The 25,302-nt window shown below is 34.1% G+C and overlaps 1 protein-coding gene across 1 annotated transcript in view; it reads left to right on the forward strand.

The window, feature by feature from the left end:
• Positions 1 to 6,065: 6,065 nt before the first annotated feature.
• PTPRC (protein tyrosine phosphatase, receptor type, C) overlaps positions 6,066 to 25,302 on the forward strand; it is a 132,271-nt gene continuing 113,034 nt past the window's right edge. The window contains exons 1-2 of the mRNA XM_011970254.1: positions 6,066 to 6,196; positions 6,284 to 6,399. Of these exons, the coding sequence (XP_011825644.1) occupies positions 6,327 to 6,399 (73 nt within the window). The 5' untranslated portion in view covers positions 6,066 to 6,196; positions 6,284 to 6,326. The remainder of the gene's footprint in view (positions 6,197 to 6,283; positions 6,400 to 25,302) is intronic.

Below are 25,302 nucleotides of genomic sequence, written 5' to 3' on the forward strand. Positions count from 1 at the left end.
CATGCCTCAGTCTCCTGAGTAGCTGGGATTATGGGGACACACCACCACACCTGGCTAATTTTTGTATTTTTAGTAGAGACATGGTTTCACCATGTTGGCCAGGCTGGTCTCATACTCCCAACTTCAAGTGATCTGCTTGCCTTGGCTTTCCAAAGTGCTGGGATTACAGGCATGAGCCACCACGCCCAGCCCTCAAAGCCTAAATTTTCAAAAGACAAAATGACAGATTGCAAAAAATGTATTTCTAGATCAAATCTTAGAGATGTAGAAGTATTCTCTCCTTTGTGTCCCTATATTTTCATTCATTGATAAGGATATCAATTGTGTTATAAGAATTGTGAATACAATTTTGTAACTGCTAGAGTTAAGTAATTTGGTAATTTATTTAACTGGTAAACACTCCTACTGTCATCATTCTTTGCCTGTGCAACAGCATAAGCTTCTCCACCGTTCTCCCAATTCTTACTCTTGCCAACCCCCAATATGTTGACCACTCCACAGCTTCATGTGTAAATCTTATCATTCATTCTTCCATTTATTCATTTAACATATATCACATATGGCAACCATTATATTAAGTACTGCCCAGGCCTCATGGTCTATCATCTGAAACAGTGGTCCCTGACCTTTTTGGCACCAGAGACTGGTTTCATGGAAGACAATTTTTTCATGGACTGGGGTCAGGGGATAGTTTTCAGATGAAACCACCCCACCTCGGATCATCAGGCATTAGTTAGATTCTCATAAGGGCCATGCAACATAGTTTCCTTTCCTGTGCAGTTCAGAATGGGGTTTGCACTCCTAAGAGAATCTAATGCCACCGCTGATCTGACAGGAGGTGGAGTTCAGGCGGTAATACTCACTGGCCTGCATCTCACCTCCTGCTGTGTGGCCTGGTTCCTAACAGGCCACACATGGGTACCAGTCCACAGCCCTGGGATTGGAGACCCCTGATCTAGAGGACAGGCTTGTGCCCTTGTAGGGGAGGTGGATATGAATATACAAATATATCCCAGAACTTGGAGAAAACAAACAAGGTTCTGAGATAGAAAGTAACTTAGAGAGGCTTCTTTTATGTAGGATGGTCAGGGAAACTCCATTGAGGAAGTGACATTTATGCTGTTACCAGAAGGAAGTTATGTAGAGTGATTGGTGGGGGGGGGGGAACCAGAAGAGCATCTTGGGAAGAATGAAGAGCTAAAGCCCTGAAATAGAAAAGAGCATGACATTTCTAGGAACAGAAAAAAATCAGTGTGACTAGAGCATAGTGTGAACCAGGTGGAAGTGTATTAAATGGGTGGAGAAATAATACAGAGGTTAGATTTTATTAAACATGCAAATAAGAAAAATACTGACAGATTTTAAGTAAGGACTTATCCCAACTTGATTTGTATGGACAGGGATCGATTTGATTTCTCTTTGGAGGAAATACTGAAGGAAGATAAGATGGAAGCTTGGAAGTTAGTTAAAAGCCTGAGCAGTGATGATGGTTTGATTCTAAGTGGTACAATTGGAAACAGAACACAAGATAGATAGTGGAGAGAGAATGAATGGGATTTGTTAATGATTTAATAGTTGTGACAGAAAAGGAGAAATAAAAAATAAAAATTAGGCTTCTGTTACAAGTTACTGTGTGTATACTGGTGCATTTACAGATATAAATATGATTGAGATTTGGGATGGGTTTAAAGAAAGGATAGATCAAGACTTCTATGTTCTGTTGAGTTGGCTATGAGACAATCTGGTGGACTAGTAAAGAATGTGGTAGTAAAATGTGAATCTAGAGATCTCAAATATATAATAGATCTGACTGGAAATATAAATTCGCGAGTCGTTCCGTGAAGGAGCTCACGCAGAAAGAGAGAGGTGGGTACAGGATTGAGCTTGTAATGTATCTTAGTAGTACTTAAAACTTAGGTAGGGACTGGGCAAGGTAGCCCACACGTCTGTAATCCCAGCACTTTGGGAGGCTGAGGCAGGTGGATTGCTTGAGTCCTGGAGTTCGAGACCAGCCTGGGCAAAATGGCAAAACTCCATTTCTACAAAAAATTGAGCTGGGTGTGGTGGTGTACAACTATAGTCCCAACTACTCAGGAGGCTGAGGTGGGAAGATCGCTTGAGCACTGAAGGTAGAAGCTGCAGTGAGTCCTGATCACACCACTGCACTCCAGCCTGGTTGACAGAGCCAGAATCTGGAAAAAAAAAAGAAGTCGACTGAGCGCGGTGGCTAAGGCCTGTAACCCTAGCACTTTGGGAGGCCAAGATGGGTGGATTGCCTGAGCTCAGGAGTTGGAGACCTGCCTGGGCAACATGGTGAAACCCCATCTCTACTGAAATACAAAAAATTAACCGGGCATGGTGGTGCATGCATGTAGTCCCATCTACTTGGGGAGCTGAGGCGGAAGAATCGCTTGAACCCAGGAGGTGGAGGTTGCAGTGAGTCGAGATCGTGCCACTGCACTCCAGCCTGGGCGACAGAGTCGAGACTCCATCTGAAAGAGTAAAAAAACAGACAGAGGAAGAGGACTCAATATGGCAACTGTTGAGGAAAATAAGGGTTAAGGAAATTTAAATTTGTAGGTAATGATGTTTTGGAAGCTGACAAAACATAATGGTTACAGAAGGAAAGATTGTGTTTAATGCTATTAAGAAGTCATATAATATGAGGATAGAGAAACAAACGATGGTATAAAATCTGGAACATAGAGATGATTGGTAAGAAAATTCAAGAACAATGTTTATAATGCTTCATAACTTCCTCCTAGCTCTTAGGGTAAATATATATTTCTTGGAACCTGCAAGGCCTGGCAAGGTTTGGCCGTCATCTCCCTCCGAAGACTCCTTATTTTCCAGGCTCTGCTTCTTTCTACGTCAGCCACACATATCTCTTCCTGTTCCTTGAACACAGTCTCCTCCTTTAAATTTATTATTTCTGCCTAGAATACTTTCCTTCTCCTCATACTCATTTAACTTGTATTATTTTCTTCAGGTCTAGCTCCATTGCTTTTTATTCCAGGCAAACTTCCCAACCTCCCAAATAGACCAAATATCCTATTATATGCTTAAATCAGAATGTGAAGTATTTCCTTTGTGATGAAAGTGTCATGATGATTGGATAATTAATTATTGTGTCTTCCACTAAAGTATAGATAGGGAACAGAGCATGACTGTTTTTGCTCACCACCATTTTTTTTCCTCTTGTCAGGTAAAATGACTGGCTTACGTAGGAGTTTGCTCTGTATTTGTTGAATGAATGAGTGAGTGAATGAATGAATGAATGAATGAATGAACGAATGAGTAACATCTGCCTCTGTAGTTAACTTGTAATCTGTTTCTGTCTTTATATAACCTCTACTGTATGTAGCCTTAAAAATCTGGAAAATGACTTGATTGATTTAAGTAAATATTAAGTTTTTAAGCTTTTAAAAATCTATTGTAAGTTGATTAGCTATGATTATTTTGAAATTTTCTTCATCAAAGTTTGAGATGACTTTGGATACATACTGTTTTCAGCTACTCAATAAGTGCCATTATATTTATTATGTATGAAATCTGGTGTTACTTCCTGGCCATTTCCTGGTCTCAGTTGTTCTTTGCAAAATACCCATTTATCAGCAGCCAGCCCACCCTCCCTCTGGGAATCAGTGAGAGTGGATCACATCAGTATGTCATAAATACTCCTTCTATTTTCTTTGAGAGTTTTCTGCTGATGCAAGTGGAAGGCTTGGATGCCAGACCTGTATGTGATACAGTAGAAATTTCCCCAGATGCCCTGTGGAAAGACCAGCTGCTACCCAGAGTCTTTCCTGGATGTCCTGCTTAGTGTAGTATAACATCAAGGGCAGCCCAGCTCTGTCTCCTAACAAGCTGCTAGGGCCTTCCCTCTTGCCTGCCCACCTGACAGCCTGGACCTCAGGCTATCAAACCTCTGGGTTGCCATTGTCTCCATTCTGTGCCATCAGAATTGTATATACATTTATCTGCTGATGTCTCTGTATTTCAAGCTCTATGTCTTTATGCCTTTATAATATACAATATAGATTTTGTTACTTAAAATTCTAATATTTCCTATAGACACTAAACTCAATTTTAACACAATAAATACGTTAAAACATTATATACGTGTTGGATTAACACATATAATGCAACTCATTTGTTGCTAATCTATCTTGGATTCCTTGGGTAGAATCTGTCTTCTCACCTGTTTGAAATGGAATTGAATCTCCTAACTTTTTACTGTTTTTGTAAAGCCACAAAGCCCTTTTAAAATGCCTGTTTAAGGCTGCTAAACTTACATTGTATAGAGTATATTTTATATACTTTTCTTCCTTTTAAAAGATCATATACACTTTTCTCTTGGCCTCTCATTTTGCCAAATATTCTGCCATAACAGTAAGCTAACAGCACACAAGTATTTGCTTAAAGATATTTAAAGCTAATCCCCAAAGAGTTTTCTGTTGCAAACGTATTTTAAGACGTAGGCTGAGGAGATGAGTATTCAAATCCATGAATTCTGACCCTGATGTTTTATTAGGCCTACCCACATGAAAATTAGTGCTTACTTGCACAGTTATCTTATTTAAAAATACATTTGCAAAAAGAGAATAATTTCATTTTCACTGATTCAAAGGTCTATCTTTTAGAGTATTATAAACTTACATAGTACAAAAAGATTGGTAAAAAGGAAAGCAAAATGAAACTTGGAGACTTGGGTTCTAAATATAGCTTGCCTACATCCTAGCTGCGAGATCTTAGACAAATCAACTAACCTCTCTGAACATCACAGATAAAATGGGGAGTAATAACATTAGCTCAAAGGTATTGTACAAATTATACAATGTATGTAAAGTGCAAAGCAGTTCTGGCACATAGTAAGTGCTCCATAAGTTAAATATAATAATAATCATAGTAAAATAATATTCTTAACTACAATCTTATTAAAAGGTTATTACCTAGAGTTTAAGCTATGGGGTTATGTCCATTTGCACAAAGTGTGATAGAAATTTGGCTCTGTGGTTCCTAGCAGCCAATGTAAGAGTAAAACAAAAAAGTTTGTAAATATCAAAAGATTTATTTACTTAAATATAAGAATCCTACAATAATCTTCCCAACTAGAGTTTGCAGAATTACCACAGGGGCTCTGTCTGTCTAAAAGTCCCCCAAGCATCATCTATTGTTCAAATAAATGAATTGCACATGTGTATACTTTTATTTTTAAAGGCATATAAATGTTGTATTAATAACACCAATTCATTTAATTGTATTGTTGAATTTATACCTTTGCCAGTAAGTGTTTTCCTAATAGATGGACTTAACTAAGAACATCAGAATTATGAAGAGCATTGTGTATTAATTAGTTGTCTTATTTGTCAAAAAGTTGAAAAAGCATTGCTGAGGAAAAGGAAACAGGTTAACTTTTGTTAAAGATATCTCTTGTTTTTCACTGTTCTTTCCCTCTTCAGTAGCACCAAGAACATCCTAAGTCACAGAAACATTAGTTTTTGGAAGCAGGGTTTGCTGTAACTATAGTAGAAATGGCATTCTGATTCCACTCCTAGCTTCACAAGGATATCTGTGGAAGATTTGGGGCAAAACTGTTAAGCTGTCTGAAAGTGCTTTTGCGTAAGAAATGGGTTTTACTGCTAACACTGTCATATTGCGGAGTTTTGAATGCCCTAATGGTAAATGATACTGGTGCCAAAAATAACCAGACTGGTAGTTTTTTCATTCATTTGGCCATCTTATTAAGTCAAATATTGATACTTTCTACTAAGTCAGGTACTGTATCATCTTGCCAACCCCTATTTTGTTACACTCATGCTGAATCTGTTTCTCATCTCTTAAGTAAGAAAATTATTGATTATTTTGTAGGGATTTAATTTAAAAAAAAATCGTAATGGATACTGTAAAGGAGCAGTATTTGGATAGTTTAAAAACATCTTCCTTGATGGGAAAATCTTTTAAAAGGCTTTCTAACTTGGTGTAATTACTTGAATTAAGGAAGTGCAATGCCATTCTACTAACTTAGAACAACTTTTTTGACTTCCTGCAAAGAGGACCCTTACAGTATTTTTGGAGAAGTTAGTAAAACCGAATCTGACATCATCACCTAGCAGCTCATGCAGCTAGCAAGTGGTTTGTTCTTAGGGTAACAGAGGAGGAAATTGTTCCTCGTCTGATAAGACAACAGTGGAGAGTATGCATTTATTTATTTACTTTTACATTTTTGATTCGTTTTCACAGAGAAAACTTCTACAGAGATAACAATTATTTTGCCTTTCAGAAGGACGCATGCTGTTTCTTAGGGATACGGCTGACTTCCAGATATGACCATGTATTTGTGGCTTAAACTTTTGGCATTTGGCTTTGCCTTTCTGGACGCAGAAGTATTTGTGACAGGTAAGTACAAGGATATTAATATTTTTTAAATTATTTTTTCTTTTTTGTTGGAATGTTTGAAATAGACATAAAAATACTTTAAATGTATTGGTAACTGGAAGTGAGAAGCCTGCTATAAACCGTCAAGATTGTTGTCTCAGGGAGACACAGGCTTGTTGTGTGACAGAACACATTGTTTCTGTTTAAAAAGACATAAATGTTCGGGGACAAAAAAAATACAATTTTAAAAGAAAAGCATTGTCTATCTCTATCTTTATTTACAACTGTTCAAAGATATTACAAAAGCAACATTATTACTTAACCTCCGAAGTGACAATAACATACATTTATAAAAGCCTGAGAATTTTTTTAATGATAAAATAAGTGAGTTTTTATTCTTTTAACAAATTTGGTCTTTTAAAAAGTCATAAGACAGCTTTGGTTGTATGTAAGCCACTCCCTCTTTCCAGACCTGAAGTTTGCTTCCTCAAATTTTGAGTTTAATTGACATATTTTATTGAATACTTGGGTATATAATAGTTCAAAAATATATTGAGATATTTAGTAAAATATTAACTTTCTGCAATTTTTATCACTGAATGTATTTTAAATCAAGTTTTTAGTTTCTTGTTAGTAGTTTTAATACATTTTTGCTTTAGAAATTCTTGTGGAGCCACCGCCCTTCCTGGGTGGTGGGCAAATATTACAGCCTTGATGAGATAGAAATATTTAAACTCTTAAAATCATGCAAATGCTGTATTCCGTAGGAAAATGTAACTAGTTGGACTTCCAATGCCTATTAAAGTTTGAAATCTTTGCACGTTTATCCTCTATTCAATGGATAGTTCTTGAGCGGTGTCAATATGAATCATGAGTGCATTTCAATAGATTATATAATGTAACTAATAATGAATATTTAATATTTCTCTTTATGATGTAGTATCTGAAAGGACATTGAAAATAAAACCTTTGTAGAAATTGCAAAAAATATAAAAAGTATTTTAAAACAACTTGCTTATTACAATTCACTTTGAAGTCTTTTTTTGACTCTTACCGTTCTCCTTTCCTCTGAAAGTCAGGGAAGTAGCTATCTCTTGAGCATGTTACACTGTCAATTTCTATTTGGAGTAACCTAGGAGAGAGGAAAGAAAAACAACATAAGATAATTTTTTGTTGTTGTGGCTGTTTTGTTTTTTATCACAAAGATGAATTTTAAAAAAATCTATATAGACACAGCATTTGTCTTAGTACAGAAAATGTTTATCAAGTTACCATCCCTTTAAAGCTTATCATAATAAAAAGTAAATTATAAAGAATAATAATTTCAGCGAAGTGATAATGTATATTATTACAAATCAGAACAGATTTTCATTTAAAATTCCCACTCAGGAAATGTTGAAAAGCATTTTTAAATGACCATAAAGAAATACTGAGACGTTTTGTAAGCCAGAATACGTTTCTTCTCTCTATACTCATTTAGCTTCTGTTATTTTCTTCAGGTCTAGCTCCATTGCTTTTTATTCCAGGCAAACTTCTGAACCTCCCAAATAGACCAAATATCCTATTATATGCTTCAATCAGAGTGTGAAATATTTCCTTTGTGCATAAAAATTCAACTCATACTATTACAGGACTTTTTAAACCATAAGACACATCTTTGAATTTGTAATTGAAATAAGAATATAATGGGATCTAGAAACCTTTACATCAGCTTTGCTCAATAATTTATACCATAGCAAATAAATGGATATACATAGATTTATTTTGAAAAATCAAGTTTATCTTCAGTTGCTCACATAAATATTGAGAGCAAACATTTTTCTAAAAGACATTTGTAGACTCCCTGAGATATATGCTTTTTTGTGGAAAAACATATACAGATATAATCATTTGTATCTGCAAATATTGTTTATAATCCTTTCAAGTTGCAAGAAACATTTTGTGATTTGATGTATAATTTGGAAAATTCTCAATGCTTTAAATTATATATTTTTCTTTTTTAGCAACAAATGAGTTGGATTCTATGTTTCATTTTTACGTGTCAAAATTAGTTTAGTGCCTACAGGAAATAATAAACTTTTGGGGAACAAATTTTATACTGTATGCTCTAAAGCATAAAGAAATAGAGCCAAACGTAGAAAGCCATCAATGGTAACTCTATGCACAATTCAAATATTTTATTTAATCTCTAAAATGCACACATGGACAAGGCCAAAGTGAGTCTTTGGCAGTGCAACATCCAGGCAGGGTTCAGTTTTACTGAAGACTTCCTAATCCTCTTGCTCTGTGCCTCTTTGTGATGGCAACTGGAAACCAAACTTTATTTAAAATTTCTAAATAATTTTAGGGGACAATGATGGTTTTAAGAATGCAGGCGAGGGTGAGTGTTCTCTGGTTCTAATAAAGTTGTAATGCCAGGCAGATCTAGCACACCATAGCATGGCAGTTGAGAGTATATGGGTTATGCTATGTGAGGTACATGATGAGTTTTGTTATGAGTCATAACAGTTAAGACTCATTTCCTGGACATAATTCTTCATTTTTCCATCTGTATTAAAAATATATATCTCATGTTATAAACATGGGCTGTGCCTTGTACATCACAGACATTCAATGAAAATTATTTAATTGAATTTGGTAAGCAGTCCTTTTAAGTTCTAAATACTGTATAATTTAGAGATTTGGGAATGTGAGTAGAATTACTTATTGATTTGAAAAAAAATTCTCTCCTAAAAACCTGCCTGTGACCCTTACCATTGCTAGAATTTGAAATGTACTTTGTTACAGGAAAGGCTACGAGGGGTTAGGGCCTATATTACCTTTTTCTCTTTTGTTCTGTGTAACTAAGTATAGGGGCAGAGTAGTTAGCTTGAACTTAGTTCATATACATGAACATATATTTCTTTATATATATGCACACACATAAACTAGTTATATATTTGTGGGTTATATATACTAGTCTGTCTGTCTATCTATCTATCTATCTATCTATCTATCTATCTGTCTGTCTGTCTGTCTGTCTGTCTGTCTGTCTGTCTGTCTATCTATCTATCTATCTATCTATCTATCTATCTAACTATCATCCATGTTTGTCTATTTGGCGTTTCCATGAACTTCAGACTTTGGCCTGTGTTGTTCTTTTTTCTCCACTTGGTTACATATCATTGCCTACCACGTGTTGATCACTCTGATTCTCCATCTCTAGATTCATCCCTCAGAAACATGGAACTTACTTCCTTTCCTAAATCCAGACATTGACATGCTCCCCAAGTCCTGAAATTTTGCTTTGTAATAATCTCTAACAACTTCTTGCTTTGACATCTCCATTGCCATCATCTGAATTCATGGCTTTATTATTTCTCACCTGCAAAATTGTAATTTTTTTTAATCAGTCTGAAGTCTCATCCTTTTTTTTAAACATAATCTGCAGATTAAAAAATAAAATAAAAAGCAAAGGGATACTGATTTCTTCTCATTGCCTTTGGTATAAATTCTAATCTTTTTTGCCAGAGAAACTGATTCCACTAATGATCTGGGGACTAGGCCTGGAGCTGGGAAGGGATTTTTTTTTTCTTCTTTCTTTCTTTTTCTTCTATGATTGATTAAAAGGAAATAAACAGGAGGTAGTTTTAACACCCCCCTCTATACTTTCTCAAGGTGTTTAAGACTCTGGGCAAATCTTACCTCTTCTATTACGTTCTCTTATGTCACTTTTGCCACAAAATATCTCCACTGATTTGCACACTTTTTATCACCTTTTCTTAGCATTTTTCAAGTCATTTCAATTTGTTGTTGTAATGATGATTGATGATGATGATGACATGTGAATTAGTGGATTTACTGACATTGTAACCTACATGAAATCAGGTATAGGAGACACAAAAGGCATAAACACATAGTTCCCATATCTGATTTATCGCCAGGCACTGAATAAATCATAGATTTTAAAACAATAAAACTGCAGATTATAGTGATAAAGGAAAGGAAAATTTTCAAAGAGGGAAGTCAAAAAGAGGGAGAATATGCGATAAAAAAAATTAACCAGAGGCAAAGTGGGAGGATGAAGGTAGCAGGACTATTTTGTCCAGATTAAATAAATTGATTTTAGATCTAGATGTTTACAGGCTTGCCTTTTTGTTTTTGTTTTGTTTTGTTTTGTTTTGTTTTGTTTTGTTTTTTCTTTGCTCCATTCTTTACTCTTGTTATCTCACCTCTTGTCTGGAAAGATCCTCCTGACTTCCTAAAAGTTCATAGTTTGAGAATGTTGTTCCTAAATTTTCTTTGGTCTGCTCTTTGGACATTCTAGGTAATGTAATTTGGAGGGCCAATTTTATTCTTCAGATACACATACCCGTAGGGAGAAAAGTTGCGAATGGGAGGGAAATACAAATCTAGCAGAGTGATAACACAAACAGATCAGGTCCAGTCCTGGCAATTGCTGGTTAGAGCACTGATGCTAGTGCTCTGGGATTGCTTGCAAAGGCAGATGGAATATGGTGCACTCCACGTGTTGCATTATTTGCACACCAAAAGTTTGTAGAGAGCTGGGAATAATTTCTTTTCAGATAGTGTAGTGATGAATGTCAATCTGAGTAGGTAAGGGGCACAGATTTGTACTGAGGTTGGTTCATTCTCTTGGCAAATATACAGTGTTCACAAAGACAAGATTTCATCTTCAGACCATGTGTGTATATGTCAGCTTGGTGCAGAGAGAGAAATTTTTCATTAACGCTGAACTTTGATTTTTTTTTTCTAGACATCATATAGGTTTATGTAGTTATTTACATGGGAAACAATTAGAGTGGAAATTTAACATATCTTCAGTTTAAAATTAGTTTCAATCTAGTCTAAATATCTTTGTAAGTACTAGACACCCAACCCCATAGCAGTGGCCTAATACCAAAGGGTTAGTGCTATGACTTTTGCATACATAAAGACAGCACTTTTTAGGGTATGATACACTGAAAAAAAATATGGCAAGACTTTAGCAATATGATGTGATGTCTATTTCTATGTAATATCCAAATACACAGGAATAAAAATTATAGTAATCACTGGATTTTTTGTACATGGCTTTAACCAATATTTAGATTAGAAAATATCTAATTATTGCCTAAAATATTTAATCTTCATTCCTGTTTGTATGTCAGTGTGCTACTTCAATATCAGTCTGTTAAAAGAGTCTAGGAATGACTGCTATAAGCAGAGAATTGTATGTTCAGGAATCACAACAAAAACAAGAACAAATAGAGAAACAAAAGCTTTCCTACCCTTTCATCCAGGACAAGAATAAATATACATAAAGTCAATATTAGTGAAGTCTACAAGCATCTTCTGTATCCGTTCATAGTAACTTCAATTGATTCATTTCTTAAAAGACAATCAGCAAAGTTATCGGTTTTTATTAGAGTCTTTAGTAGAGACCAAACTTAAACAAATATATTATATGGTGCTTAACTCTACAGCATATAAAGATTCAACATTTATTTCCTCTAAAAATGAGTCAAGTGTCTGAAAGGAAAAAGCCACCTAACTGAAACTTCAGTTTCTACTATACAGGGTATTTATTACAAAACTGTAATTACAATGCAATGATACTGAAGTATAAATGACCATCATTCATATATTTAAGAAAATAATCAAATGTGAGTACCTGGAAGAAAACCATCTACCTTCCAAAATAGGGATTTGCTAATGTAGGAGTAGAAGACAAAAGCTGAGGGTAACTCAGGTAACACACTCATATGCATTAGGATATGAACAACTGGTATAGCGAACTTAATAGAAATCACTGATAGACAAGAAGACGTTCTCTGCATTTTAAATTAAAATAAAATTTGTCCTGCATTTAAGACAATAGTTTACAGAAACCTATATAAATAACAATGATGCTAAGAGACAATATCAAAACGACAATATCATGGCAATACAGTGTGTCCACTATATTTTAAACACATCTACTTGATGAAAAATGTAATCATTTATTGATTAAAAAATATTAAGCATAATAGAAAAGGAGACAGAAACCACTCCAAGCTGGGAAACATCATGGCATTTGTAGTGAGAAATATTTTGAAAATCTAACTCTATGAATCGCATGATTTTGAGCTAAATCGATTTTCATCCTTGAGACTCAGTTTCCTCATCTATAAAGTGTTATAAGCGTTAAAAGCGATAACATTTGTGAAAATGCTTTGAAACTATGAGATACTTGGAGAAGTTGTAAATTTTTTCATGTGAGCCCATGAAATCAGAGCACATAGCCCTTTAGCATAAACATGATTCTAAATGATATCTCTTCCTTTGAGACACTGTGAGGAGATAAAGGGATAGTTTAAGGTTAAGTGGTAGAGGAATAAACCGTTATAAGCCTTTGAATTCTTTTAACTTTGCGTTATTTCAGAGATTTTTCAGGCTTCTCCAGATTCTACAGTCTAAATAGTTTGTAAATCCACAGCCTTCTTCTTTGCCAGGGATTTCTTATTGTAAAAATAGCCCGAAGTCTCACCTGCCTTCAATCCTTACTGTGTCCATACCCACCATTACCAGGATAATCTCTGTAAAAGGCAGAACTCACCTTTGTCCATCCCTCTTTCAGTGTCTCCTGTGGGTAGAAAATATACTGAACCCATGATTTGATACCAAGTATGTTTTGGCTCAACTTTTATGAAAATAAATATTTTATTAGAATATACCAACATTTATGAGTTTTCCTTGAAGATAAATTTTGGAGGAAAAAAACTCCATTAGACCAATTTAATTCCCTGATTATTATATATATATTCCCTAGTTAAATCTTTGACAGTTTTTCCATTTTAATTTTAATTTTACTGAACTAATATTTAGCAGCATCACTTTCATTTAATTTTTACGTAACTATTAGATTCATGACTCCATTTTACCCATGTCAAATTCTACTGAATATAGCTTATGCTTTTGGGAATTTTCCTTTGTGGTTATTACTTTTCTAAATGCAATTCTTTTCAAACAATACAGATGTAAATTTTCCAAAACCGTTTAAATTCTTCTCTTTGGCCATAAATATTTTATGTGTGTAGTTTGGCTACTGCTAGTTTAGTTTTTTAATTGGTTTTGTGTCTCAATGGTACAAAAATATGATTTATGTAATTTTTCATTTTTGTCAAACAGATTGGGCAGTATTAACCATTCTCAATTTTTTGTTGTGTTGAAATTTCTATGAGTGACATTAATGTGGAGATTGACGGCTCTTTGAGCTAGATTCATTTTGAAATTTTAAGACACTTTGGATTATTTCTTAGCTAGCCAATGGAAACTTTAGAAACACTTTTAAGACTGCTCAGTAGTCTAGAATTATTACGTTTTAATTATCATTCGTTTGTATAATATTCCTCTTATTAGCTTTCACACTTAATACCAACTTCTTATTCATTATTGGAGCAAAAAGTAAAAAGAAGAATCAATGTGATAAATTTAACATCTCAATGTAAAATGGTGTGTGGGGAAAGTGTCAAATCATCCTACATTGGACTTTGTGCATTTAGGAAAAATAAAAGCAATTAGCATTGCACACACATATCTAATTGAATCTCTTCAGATTTATCTAGCTTTATCTGTAACCACTTTGTGACTCTTTTTGTAACGTGCATTTTTCTAAAAATGTGACCTTGTGTGGTCTTCCAGCTGTTGGCCATGCTGTTTTTCCTTCTCTCCACATCTTTTTTTCAATATGGCAAATTATAAATTCTATTCAAAATTTACTTCAAAGAGCACCTCCTCTGGACAGCCCACACCCCACTTGTATAACCCTTGCTCTTCAGCCCCTTTCACACCTGCATAAGTGTTCTTCTGCTGTGATGATTCTTTGGATAATTCTCTTGGAGTTCTCTTTACTGGGCTCTCTTGCAGCAACTGGTGAGCTCATGTAGGCTATAACTGGGTCTCTGCTTATTTGCCAGTGCCTGCAGGTCCTCAGTACTTGTTTGCTGAAAAAATGAATGAATGGTCTGTCAGCTTAACTAAACTCTGTATGTAGAAGGCACTCAATGATTCTTAAAAACAATTTTGATTCTGTCCTTGTATTGTTATTTATGGGAATTATTTATGGTAAAATTTTCTACATAATAGAAAATTTGGCAAATGCCAAGAAGTAGAAGGAAAAAGAAAATTGCTTAGAGCCCTTGCTAACAAATTGTTTTTCTTTCTCTATCTTTTGATCACATGCTGTGTATGAAATTTCATGTTCGATTTTTTCCCCAAGTAAACCTGATTATTTTAGACAATTTGAAAAATGTAGAAATGAATAAATAGGCAAATAAGAATTTCAGATTTCCAGTTCTCGAGATCTAGAAACTTTCTGAGTACTTCATTTGACTAGGACAACTAGATCTATTCAGTAATTTATTAACTTATTGGTTCATTTGATAAACAACTATTTTGTGAGTGTTTTCCATGTACTGAGGATACCATATCCCATGAAGGCTGTATTCTTTTAGTATCAGTGGCTTCTTGGAGATGGTGTTTTAAATCTCCCAAAATCTTCATCAACACCCCAAAACTTTCTCCTCAAAGTAATAATATACTTTGCTACAGATAATTATTGGTGTTATAAATGTTTTATAAGTTATAAATTTAAAAATCACTATTTTAAGATTATATATAATATATTAAGTAAAACTTATATTCTTATAAGACTACCTCCAGGTCCCTGTTACAACTAGATTTTCTTTGCAGACTTTTAAATTATAGAAGTTCTGGTGCTGCCACTGAGATGCATAGATTATTATTAGATATTCAATACATAAAGTTGGTAGATGTGAAGAGGTACTAGACAATAGTCCTATTTTGTTTTGGTTTGTTTGTTTTGTAATGTATTCTGAAAATAAAATGTTTATGTGGAGAGAAAAGGGAAAACGTACAGAAATACACGGCATACAAACAAATTCTTACTTTTTTTTTTTTGTAGTCTTTCTAATTTTCCAAGGTCACCAGCTAATAGCAAATGAGAGTTGTAGGGAGTGGGGTGAAGGCTGGGGTCTTAATCGGGGTCTATCTGATTCTAGATAGACCTGATTCTAGATTTTCCGCTCAATTAATCAGTCTTCTTAGTGGTCACTTTAATAATCAGGAATTTAAGACATGACTGCGTGATGATGGGTAAATCACAGCAGGACTGAATGGGAGCTGGTAGTTTCTCAGAGGTTGTTTGTGTGACATACGCGTGTAAGTTCATTCACCTGATTTAGCTACTTACATGAACCATTGTGTACTGAGCTGCTTCTGTGTCTTTAGCAAGATCAAATTCACATACGATTGCATGACTTTTATAAAAAGCAAAAAGACATCTTTGATTAATTTGTCTTCACCCTGAATGCTGATGTGATGTGTTACAATCATCCTGAAAAGGAGGCTAACAAAGGACAGGACTGAGTCTGTCTTGAGGTGAGTGATATGATGGAAAGAATGGATTTTCCCCCACCCAACTCATTTTTGATATTACATAAAGTGAAAAACATTAAATAATTCACCCAAGTATCTAGATTTTTTTTTTTGTTTTTGAAGTGCAAGGGAAGTAACTTGACCTTTGATAAATACTTTGATCATGGAAAACACATAAGGTTCTCATCTTATTCCAGGAAGTGTAGACACTAGATAATTTTCTTATAGTCATCCAAAAAGCATATTAAATGAACCAGGTAAACCCATTCTACACTTTTGTATTCCAGAGACAAGTTGGCTAAACTTTAGGGAGACTAAAACAAAACAAAACAAAATATTGTTTGGTTCATGTGATAAATGTGGATTCCAATCAGATAATTTAGGCCTCATATTCTATTTTGACTTCTTAGACTTAGATTTCCAGATAGTCTGGTTTATAAAATAAGATTTTAACTTGTGCTTACTAAACTCTATGTATTTCTACTTTCCAACGACCCATGTTCTTATTTTCTGAATTTACTTATTCATGCTTTAGGTATGATAAAGGTATGCAATGGCTAAGGAAACATAAATGAAGCATAAGACATCAGTTGAGAGTTTTGACTGAAAGGAGGTGGTGATATGAAGGAAACAGATAAACCAAAGAAAAAGGAAAAGGTCAGGGAGCTGATACAAGTAACTTGAAGAAATGTTAATGTAAACGTCGGATTCAGATAATCGCTACTTTTAAAGTACTTTAAAGAAGTCAGTCTTTGAAATCTTGCCTGGATTCCATTCCAATTTCATCATTGGAGACTTATAATGATGAAAAATTGGGCAAAAATTACCTTCCAAAGCCTCAGTTTCCTTGTCTGTAAAATGGAAATAATAACAATAGATATTAAATGAGATGATTCACTCATTGATTCATCAATTGTTTATAGAGCCCCTGCTGAGATAAAAACTGTTTTAAGTGCTGACACAGTGGTAAATAAAGCAGAAAGTGTACCTACTTTTATGAAACTGACTTTCTAGTAGTGAGAGATAGCAAGAAAACAAACAACAAATTGAGATAACTTCAGTTATATATAAAAGTTGTGAAGAAAATTAAGTAGTGTAATATGGTAGAGACAGGCCTGAGCCAGATTTAGGGGTGAATGCACCTTCAGACAGAGTGATTGGGGAAGATCTTTATGAAGAAGAGTCATTGAACTACTTGTTGACTGGCAGAATATGGGGATCCACGTGAGGGAGACTGGCAGGAGTAAAGGTTCTATGGCAAAACCAAACAAATTGGTGGGTTCAAGGCACAGAAAGGTCAAACACTTGTTGTATGGTGAGTAAGAACTGAGCAGGTTGTGGTGAAGCTAGAAAGATAAGCAGAAGGCAGGTCCCATAGGACCTTGATGGAAATGGAAAGAACTTTAATTTTACCTGAAGTATAAAGGGAAGGAGTCATTTTAAATTCTTAAGTACAGAATATCCTAATATTCTTTCTGTGTTGAAGAGATCACTTTGACTGCTATGAAGAGAATAGATTCGAAGTAAGGCAAAGCCTGGAACCAGTTATAAGGAGACTGAATGGGAGGACAGAGAAAGGGGATGGTGATCTGGACCAAGTGTTGGCAGCACAGGTAGAAAGAAAGGAAAGATTGACATAAAATTAAGAGAAGTGGCTGCATGGAAAAGACAAAGACATTTTAGAGAATGACTTTTTTCCCCCCCATAAGCACTGGGAAGGGAAAGAGCCAAATTAGGGGGTTGGCAATCCAATGTTATGTTTGGGCTGTTATTGATGTCTGATTTTCTTTAGATGGTAGAGATGTCAAAAAATCCATTGGAGATAAGAGGCTGAGGCCCATTTAGTAGGTCTCAACTGGAGACATAAATATAGGAGTCATTGCATTCAGATGGAACTTAAAGCTAAAGGACTGCATGTAACAGTGTAAATAAACATCTAGAGATGAGCAGATGACTGGTTTCTGAGCTTTGGGAAACTTCGTATTTGGAAGAGACACAAGGAGGAGCTAGGAAAAGATAGTGAGAAGAGGTAGCCAGTGAAAAAAAGTGGAATTATACTTTGCTTTGAATGTTGAAAAGGGTTGGCATTGTAGTGAGAATTCAGTAAATTCCACATAAAAATCTGAATTTATGTCTCCTCTTGAAAGGTTTATTGTGAACACACTATTGGTAAATATCTCTATTAACTTTAATATTGTTACAAAAGTAATTATTAAGGAATTTATAATAATATTTGGAAGAATTAAATGTCTTTACCTATATATCCCTTGCTAGCTTAACAATTAGAAAAAGAAAGAGGTACAACTTAACATAATTTGTTTTAATAAAAGCTACAGAATATATTGAGAGACGAATGAATTAGAAATTTAACTGAAAATTTCATGCAAAGGTAATGCTCTGTTGAACCATTTTGTGGCTTATGTTTTGTTTTGATACATATTTAAAAATACTGTTTAAGACAATACTTGAACAGATTGAGATTGTGTGTGTGTGTGTGTGTGTGTGTGAGAGAGAGAATTGGTTAAATAACTGGTTTATTTTAAAATTGAAGTTAAACCTTCCATTTATTTGAGAAATTTAAAAAGTAATTGATATCAATGTGGCAGTTATTAGGTGGAATCTAATATCATGAAAATTAAACCACACATAAATAGAGATAAATCCTTTTGTCGGTGTATGTATATCTCTGTGTGTAATTTTGATCTCAGGCTTGGCAGGTTTCTTTAAAACATGTTTTTTAGAGCTGCTTAATTTTGTACTTACTGGTAGTTGGTTAATAAGAAAAACTTAGCTAATAAAAAAAAGGGCTTACTCTGTGCCAGGCACTTCTGTTAACATTTTGTAAATGTTATCTCATTTAACAAGCTCATGTCATTGTAGAGTCTAGTTTATACTTGTCTTTAACATAAGCAAATTTGTTAATTTGTGTTTCCTGATATTTATCATAAAATGTACTGGTTGTCATATCCTAAAAGGGAATAGTTCAATTTAATTTTCCTTGTTCTAATTTTAAATACGGTACTAAGGTTGCAAAAGAAGGGGTCAGGAAAGGGAAGTAACACTGAATGTCTCTCATGTGCCTGGCACTCCATATGATGCTTCAATGCACACCAGGCTATTCAGTCTTAGATTTGTTTCTACGTTGTTTCTAGTTCTACAGATTATTCAACGAATGTATAATCCTTGGTCACTAGTCTTAATAGGGAAAACAGAATTATGGTTAAAACAAAAGAGTAAGTAATCAAAATATTATCTATCGATATTTATTTTGTATTATGATATTTTGCTTAAGTTGAAAAATGGGCACATCAGGTGTTTTGGCAGTTTACTGTGATCTCAATAGTAGTGAGAATGTATTGAAAAAGCTCAGTACAGGAGAAAGCTGTGTTTGCTTTCTCTTCCTGTCGCTGCTTAATTTTCATGTATATATAAAGCCGCAGTTTAAGCACATCTGCTTAATCCTCATTTAAAAGACTAGGAGAGAACTTGAAGGGGAGGGAGGGAGAGGAGGAGAAGGGGGAAGAGATTGAAAGAAATCTCTCCCACTTAATACAAACACTATATTAGTGTGTTAGAAACAGATAAGCGTGCATGTAGGCACTATCATTTGTGAAATCAGAAAGCATAATTTACTCCCAATGCTGTAAAATGTAGTTGTGTGTAAGCAGCAGGGAGATATTAAAATATCTATCTAATAAAAGATAATAAAAGCCTAGCAAACCTAAGTAATCCATTTTCAGATGTTAATCCAATTATGTAAACAAATATTACCTCCCCCCCCCTTTTTTTTTTGGTCATTATTTCAAGGATAAAGTGTGAATGAAAGAAATAGCATTCCATCTAGGTAAAAGAGGAATCAGCATCATTGAAATGTGAATAGCTGTGATTCCTCCTTGCTGAATGGTAACTCTGAACAGAGGGAACCTGGGAGTCCATCTAGAGGCTCAAGGAATAAGAGGTTCTCACCTAGAGGAAGACGAAAAATACTTTCAGGGTGACCCATGAGGGAAAATCACCAAAGCCTTTGAAATAAAATATTTTCCCTTTTCTAAGAATAAAAGGTGGTGTTATGTCAAGGGCAGCTCGATGGTGTGGATGAAAGAACTATTGGGAATGGCTACTGAGAGATCAAAGGCAAGTGGAACCTCAAAATTCTGGAAGTAGAACAAGTCAGATACAATATAAGAAGTACTTCAAAGACAAGAAAATAAGAATAATAAAAATACCTTTAGTTGTCGAATGTAAAATTTGTGCCAGTTTTATCACATTCTATTTTTCAGGAACACTGTAAAGGGTACTTTCTATTAATATCAATTTAACTGTACGTATCTTCCCATCTATCTTAATTAGTCAATTTTCAAGAACAAATGTGTTATGCTCAAAGCATCAAAGGACTTTTTTGTTAGCCTTAATAAAATGCATTCTCTTAAACTAAATTTTAATTTAGTTTACGTGTCTATAAGGTGGTTATAGAAAATGAATGTAAAATCACTTCATTAAGTGTAAAATATTTGAGGAATTGTTATACTGTTTAAGAATTTGGAAAACTATAAAGGAGTATAGAAACTATGATTAGTTTCTCATTTGGTTTTTCACTTTAAGAATTAAAATAAAAGTTGAAATCTTGATTTAAAAATTAAGAAATGATTCACAAATTATTTTACAAATTGAAATACTGAAATATAGAATGTTCAACCACTGTCAACATGAACTCCTATTTTGTAATTATTCTATAAACATCTATATTTGCTAAAGAGCAACAGACCAAGGAAAAGAAAAAATAATCAATACCATCCATAGAGCCATGGTTCTGTGGAATCTTTGCTCCAGTTTAAGTTTTGTCAGTGTCTGAAAGAAAATATTTCCCATGGATCTATCTTTTTGCTAAAGAGTATTCTTTACATTTTAAAACATATTAATATTTACATAAAGGTGCTTGTGGAAAAGGAAATCGTGTGCCTTTTATTTTAATTCATCCATTTTTCTATTCCACATGTAAAGTAGAAAAATACTACTTTAAGACGAAAGTAAAGCATTATTTATTTAAAAATCTATTTTGTCCACGAATTTTATCAGAGGTAACACTTCTTAATGTTATTCAGTGCCATAACTTGCCTTTTTTCTAGGCCTCCATTTTATGAACTGAACATCTGGATTTGATGGGCAAGAAAACATTTCCTTCCGCTGGGTTTTCTAATAACTCCCTCTTACAGATATGCATGCTTCATGTTTGTTAATAAAATTGACATGATTTTAATATCTGGTATTTTACCACACAGTGAATTATGGAATTTTCAGTGGCCTTATGTAATTAAATGTGTTTTAAAATCCTTACAAAAAATATTAAGAGCAACTCTAAAATGTATTAGAGCCACAGATGTTTTCCTTTATAGTGTTAATTGATTTAAGGTCCATCAAAATGCTGTTAAAATGTCTAGAGGTTAACAATAACAATGGCACATGGGTCAGATTAAAATTCTTTTTGAGTAAAATAAATAAATAAATGATAGCTTGATTAAAAAGAATTAACTAGTGGATTGAAAGAACAATGCAATAGCTAAGATTTCATTCCCTCACTTTATAATGAAAGGAGATTAGGGATTATATGGTACACCAAAAATTTATATACACAGATTACAAGTACTAGTTTTTTTAGTGAAGAAAAGACAACTATACATTTTCTCTTTTTATCTGTTGTCCTATTTTACAGTTATAGCAATTAATCTGCCAGACTCTTTAATCAATAAAATATAGTGTGTAACAACCAAATTTGGCCTCTCCCTCCCCTTAAATACATTTCCACAGCTCCTTGCTCCATTTTAAACCTGCTGTCCTTTATAAGAGAATAATATACTTTGTAATTTGAGAAAATCATGCAAAGGAAAGTTTCTCAAAATTCACATTAATATGTAATAATAGTAATAAATATGTATAACAATAGTATCTTAGAGAGTAGAATTTTACAATATTTTATAGAAAAGATGAATATTAAAATGAAAATTTAAACACATCAGTTTTTTCATGTTAAAATTTCTAAGAATGAACTACAGATTCATGAACACTTAGGGCAACTTTCATCTCAGGAAATATATCAGTGGACTGAAAATGTCAAATCACTTCAATTAAATCAGTAACAACACTTTGCTGTTTATGTGGCTATTTTTTCTTCTGTTTTTATTGTCTTAGATTGCATGGATACAATCAAAATAAGTTAATTTGTATACAAGATATAAAAGGACCAGAGAATGTGTCTTCCACTAAATAATAAGAAATAAGAATACCTTTTATTTTTTGATGTTCTTTACTATTTACTGAGAGCCAAGTACTGTTCAAGTTGCTGGTTGTTGTTTTTTTTTTTAATTAGCTGACCTATTTCCTGCTTTTATTTGAGTTAGAATTCCTGCACAAAACATTTTAAAAAGAGAAAACATTGAAACAAAGAGAATAGGAATTTGGAAATTTGGAGACTACTATAATGTAAAGTAGCATTATTTGTACAACAAGTAATTTTAAAGAAGCAAGAGATCTTAGAAATAATCTATTTCAACCCATCTATTTTACAAATGAGAAAATTGAAAGTCATAGATATTTAGTGACTTGTCCTATGTTACACCAAAAATGAGGGAACTTGGTCTAGAATTCCTCCAGTATATTATGAGATATTTGTCCTTTGGCCTGATACAATGAAATGAATATTGGATTAGGCATTTATGGACAAGTTTTGAATCCTAACTCTATTACTAATTCCTCTTCACTAGACTGAGATTCTGGTATGTGGTATTCAATAAGTCACTTGACTTTTTTAAGCCTTGGTTTCTTTTTCAGTGAGATTTACGGCTTAGACTAGTTTCTGAATCTTGGCCCTGTGGACAATCTAGTTGGAGAATTGAGATGACCTGGGCATTGTTGGATGCTTAGCAACACTCCTGCTTCTGCAAACTAGACACAGCAGCACATTTACCCAATCTACTCTGACTGTGACAACCACAAATGTCTCCAGGCATTGCCAAACGTCAACTGAGGGCAAAATTGACTACCCTCGCCACCTTAACTGCAAACTACAAACTTCATTGAAATAATTTCTTTATGGCTCCCAGCAGTAACATTGTGCTATTCTAGACCAGTTGGTTAAACTACCAGATGCTTCATCAGAAAGCACCCACTAAGCATTACTCACCATGAAGTTTGTTGGGTACTCTATACAATGAGCAAAGGAGATATCATATAATTTTTTAAAACTTAAAATATTCACAGGTGAGAATTTTGTAGTAACAATTAAGTATTAAATATTAGAAAAATTTAAAAAGTTTTAACAAAATGATATAAAAATATATTCACTATAAGTAGGATGTAATTTTTGTCCTGTGAGAGTTATCCATGTATTTACGAATCGTACCTACCAGAGATTACAACAATTTGGTCATTATTTCAAAGATTAACAGGGACTCGTTTCCAATCATAGATGTTCATTATACTAATCTAAGACATTTGCAACTGTGTAAGGCAGTGATTTCCAGTAAGAATTGCTAGAACAAACATTAAGCATTTCATAGTGAAAAGAGTCACAGGTATATTTTCATCCTTTGCATATAGAAGAAATAGCAATCTATTATCCTCAGTTTTTGACTTAAAAGGTGTTGTTGCTTCCCTTTTATTCCCTCCCCTACTCAGTTATTTGCCCATGGATCCAGATACCTACGAGGGTCTAATACAGGGATAGCTCATTGTGCATGAACTATGAAGGTACAATGGAAGCTTGCCTGGCAATCAGTGCCAGACCAGAGAGCTAGTCTGATGAATTCTGCTACACATCACAGGGCTACTACGCTTTTTTTTTTTTTTTTTGGTCATATATTACTGCAAGTTCCCTGAGGAAGTTTACTGATCTGTGGTTTTACGAGAAATGCACGTCATGGAGGTGGCGTGGGGGAGTAGGTGAAAAAGGAAAGTTTAGTTGCTATAAAATGGGAGCTGAGAGCTCAAGCAGGTTGGTTATGTTCTGCCAGATGGAGATAAAACTGTGGCAGCCACATCCTGTGACTAGAAATTGTTTAAGTAGGCAGACCTGTTGGAGGACAGGTCATTAGGCAAGGAGATTAAATTAGAGTAGGAAAAAAAATCAGTTTTGTTTAAAACGAAATATCTACTTGTGTTAATAGAACATTCTAACTCCACTATAGGATGGAATCAAGAGGTTCTTTTTAATACGTATAGTATATCTATCTATATATATACACATACACTATATGTATTCTTATGTAGATTAAATATTTTGATTTACCTTTTTCTAGTAAAGCAAAGTTCGTTCTGAAATCTAAAATATTCACTTACTGGAGCAGGAAAACTTAGCTGTGCATTTATGCTAATCACATTGTAGATAATTAATTTTTAAGAAAGTAGATTTTTCTGTTTACTAGTTGATAAAGTGTTAATGGCAAGGACTTTTTCTGTTATTTAATATTATCATCAGATTACTGGTGCTTTCCATTTTATTCCTTTAAAAAAATCTAACTTTTGTAAGCCACACTATTTTCTGTTTTTATTGGATTCATACAATGAAGATTTTATTTCTCTCTAAGCTAAGATAAAGGATGTCAAGAATAAACCATTTTCTCCTTTTAAATAAAAATACATTCACTATAGATATTCATTTGAAATCTCAAGCATACCTGAATTAAGTATACTCAGTTTTATGAGTGAAAAATCAATTACTATTTAAAACAAAACAAAAAAAACACAATGTTCAGTGTTTTCATTTTACCTCTCTTGCTGCTTTTGGGCTCTGACTGGGTCCGGAAGCAGAAGTTGCAAAATATTATGAGAAAACTTTTGCTCTTTTTTTTTTTTTAAATCTCCACCCAAATGGAAATACCAGAAGTCCGCAAGCCCATTCTTGCTAAATATTCACCTCAGGATTGTATTTCTACTGCAGGTCTTCTGTGACGTTTTACAGCTGGCCTCTTTCCATTCAGAGTTGCTGCCCATCTTTGAATGTCTCTGCTTTACTCCAGAATGAACTCAAAAACTTTTTTTTTTTAGGTTTCTTGTTGACATTGACTTTCTTCATAGCCCATAAAACATGCATTTGTGGCATCTCTTCCATAGACAAAAATAGTATAATTATGATTCAATACTCGGTGAATGTGTGTTAAACTAAACTGTGCCCAAGCTCTGTGCAACAGTATAGGTTTTTCACCTTTCCAGGGAAGAGGTGTGGAGCACATATAGATTTCAGCCATCCTACATGCCCACAGGGACATCTTTCTGGTCTGTCTCATTGTAATACCCTTCCTTATTTGCTTTTTAGTTTCTTTCTGCTTTAAGCACCTTTCAGAGAGAAAGAGATGTTTTCCTTTGCCTTTGTATAGGCAGAGCCTAACGTTACAGAGTAGCCTTTAAATACATATTTGTTGAATTAATAATGACACACATGAATTGATGAGGCTCTATAACTCTATGAGATAATCTGGTATCATGGGAATATTTTAGCATGTTTTGTTTAGACAG

This window comes from Mandrillus leucophaeus, unplaced genomic scaffold (assembly GCF_000951045.1).
Source record: "Mandrillus leucophaeus isolate KB7577 unplaced genomic scaffold, Mleu.le_1.0 Scaffold938, whole genome shotgun sequence".
NCBI lineage: Eukaryota > Metazoa > Chordata > Mammalia > Primates > Cercopithecidae > Mandrillus > Mandrillus leucophaeus.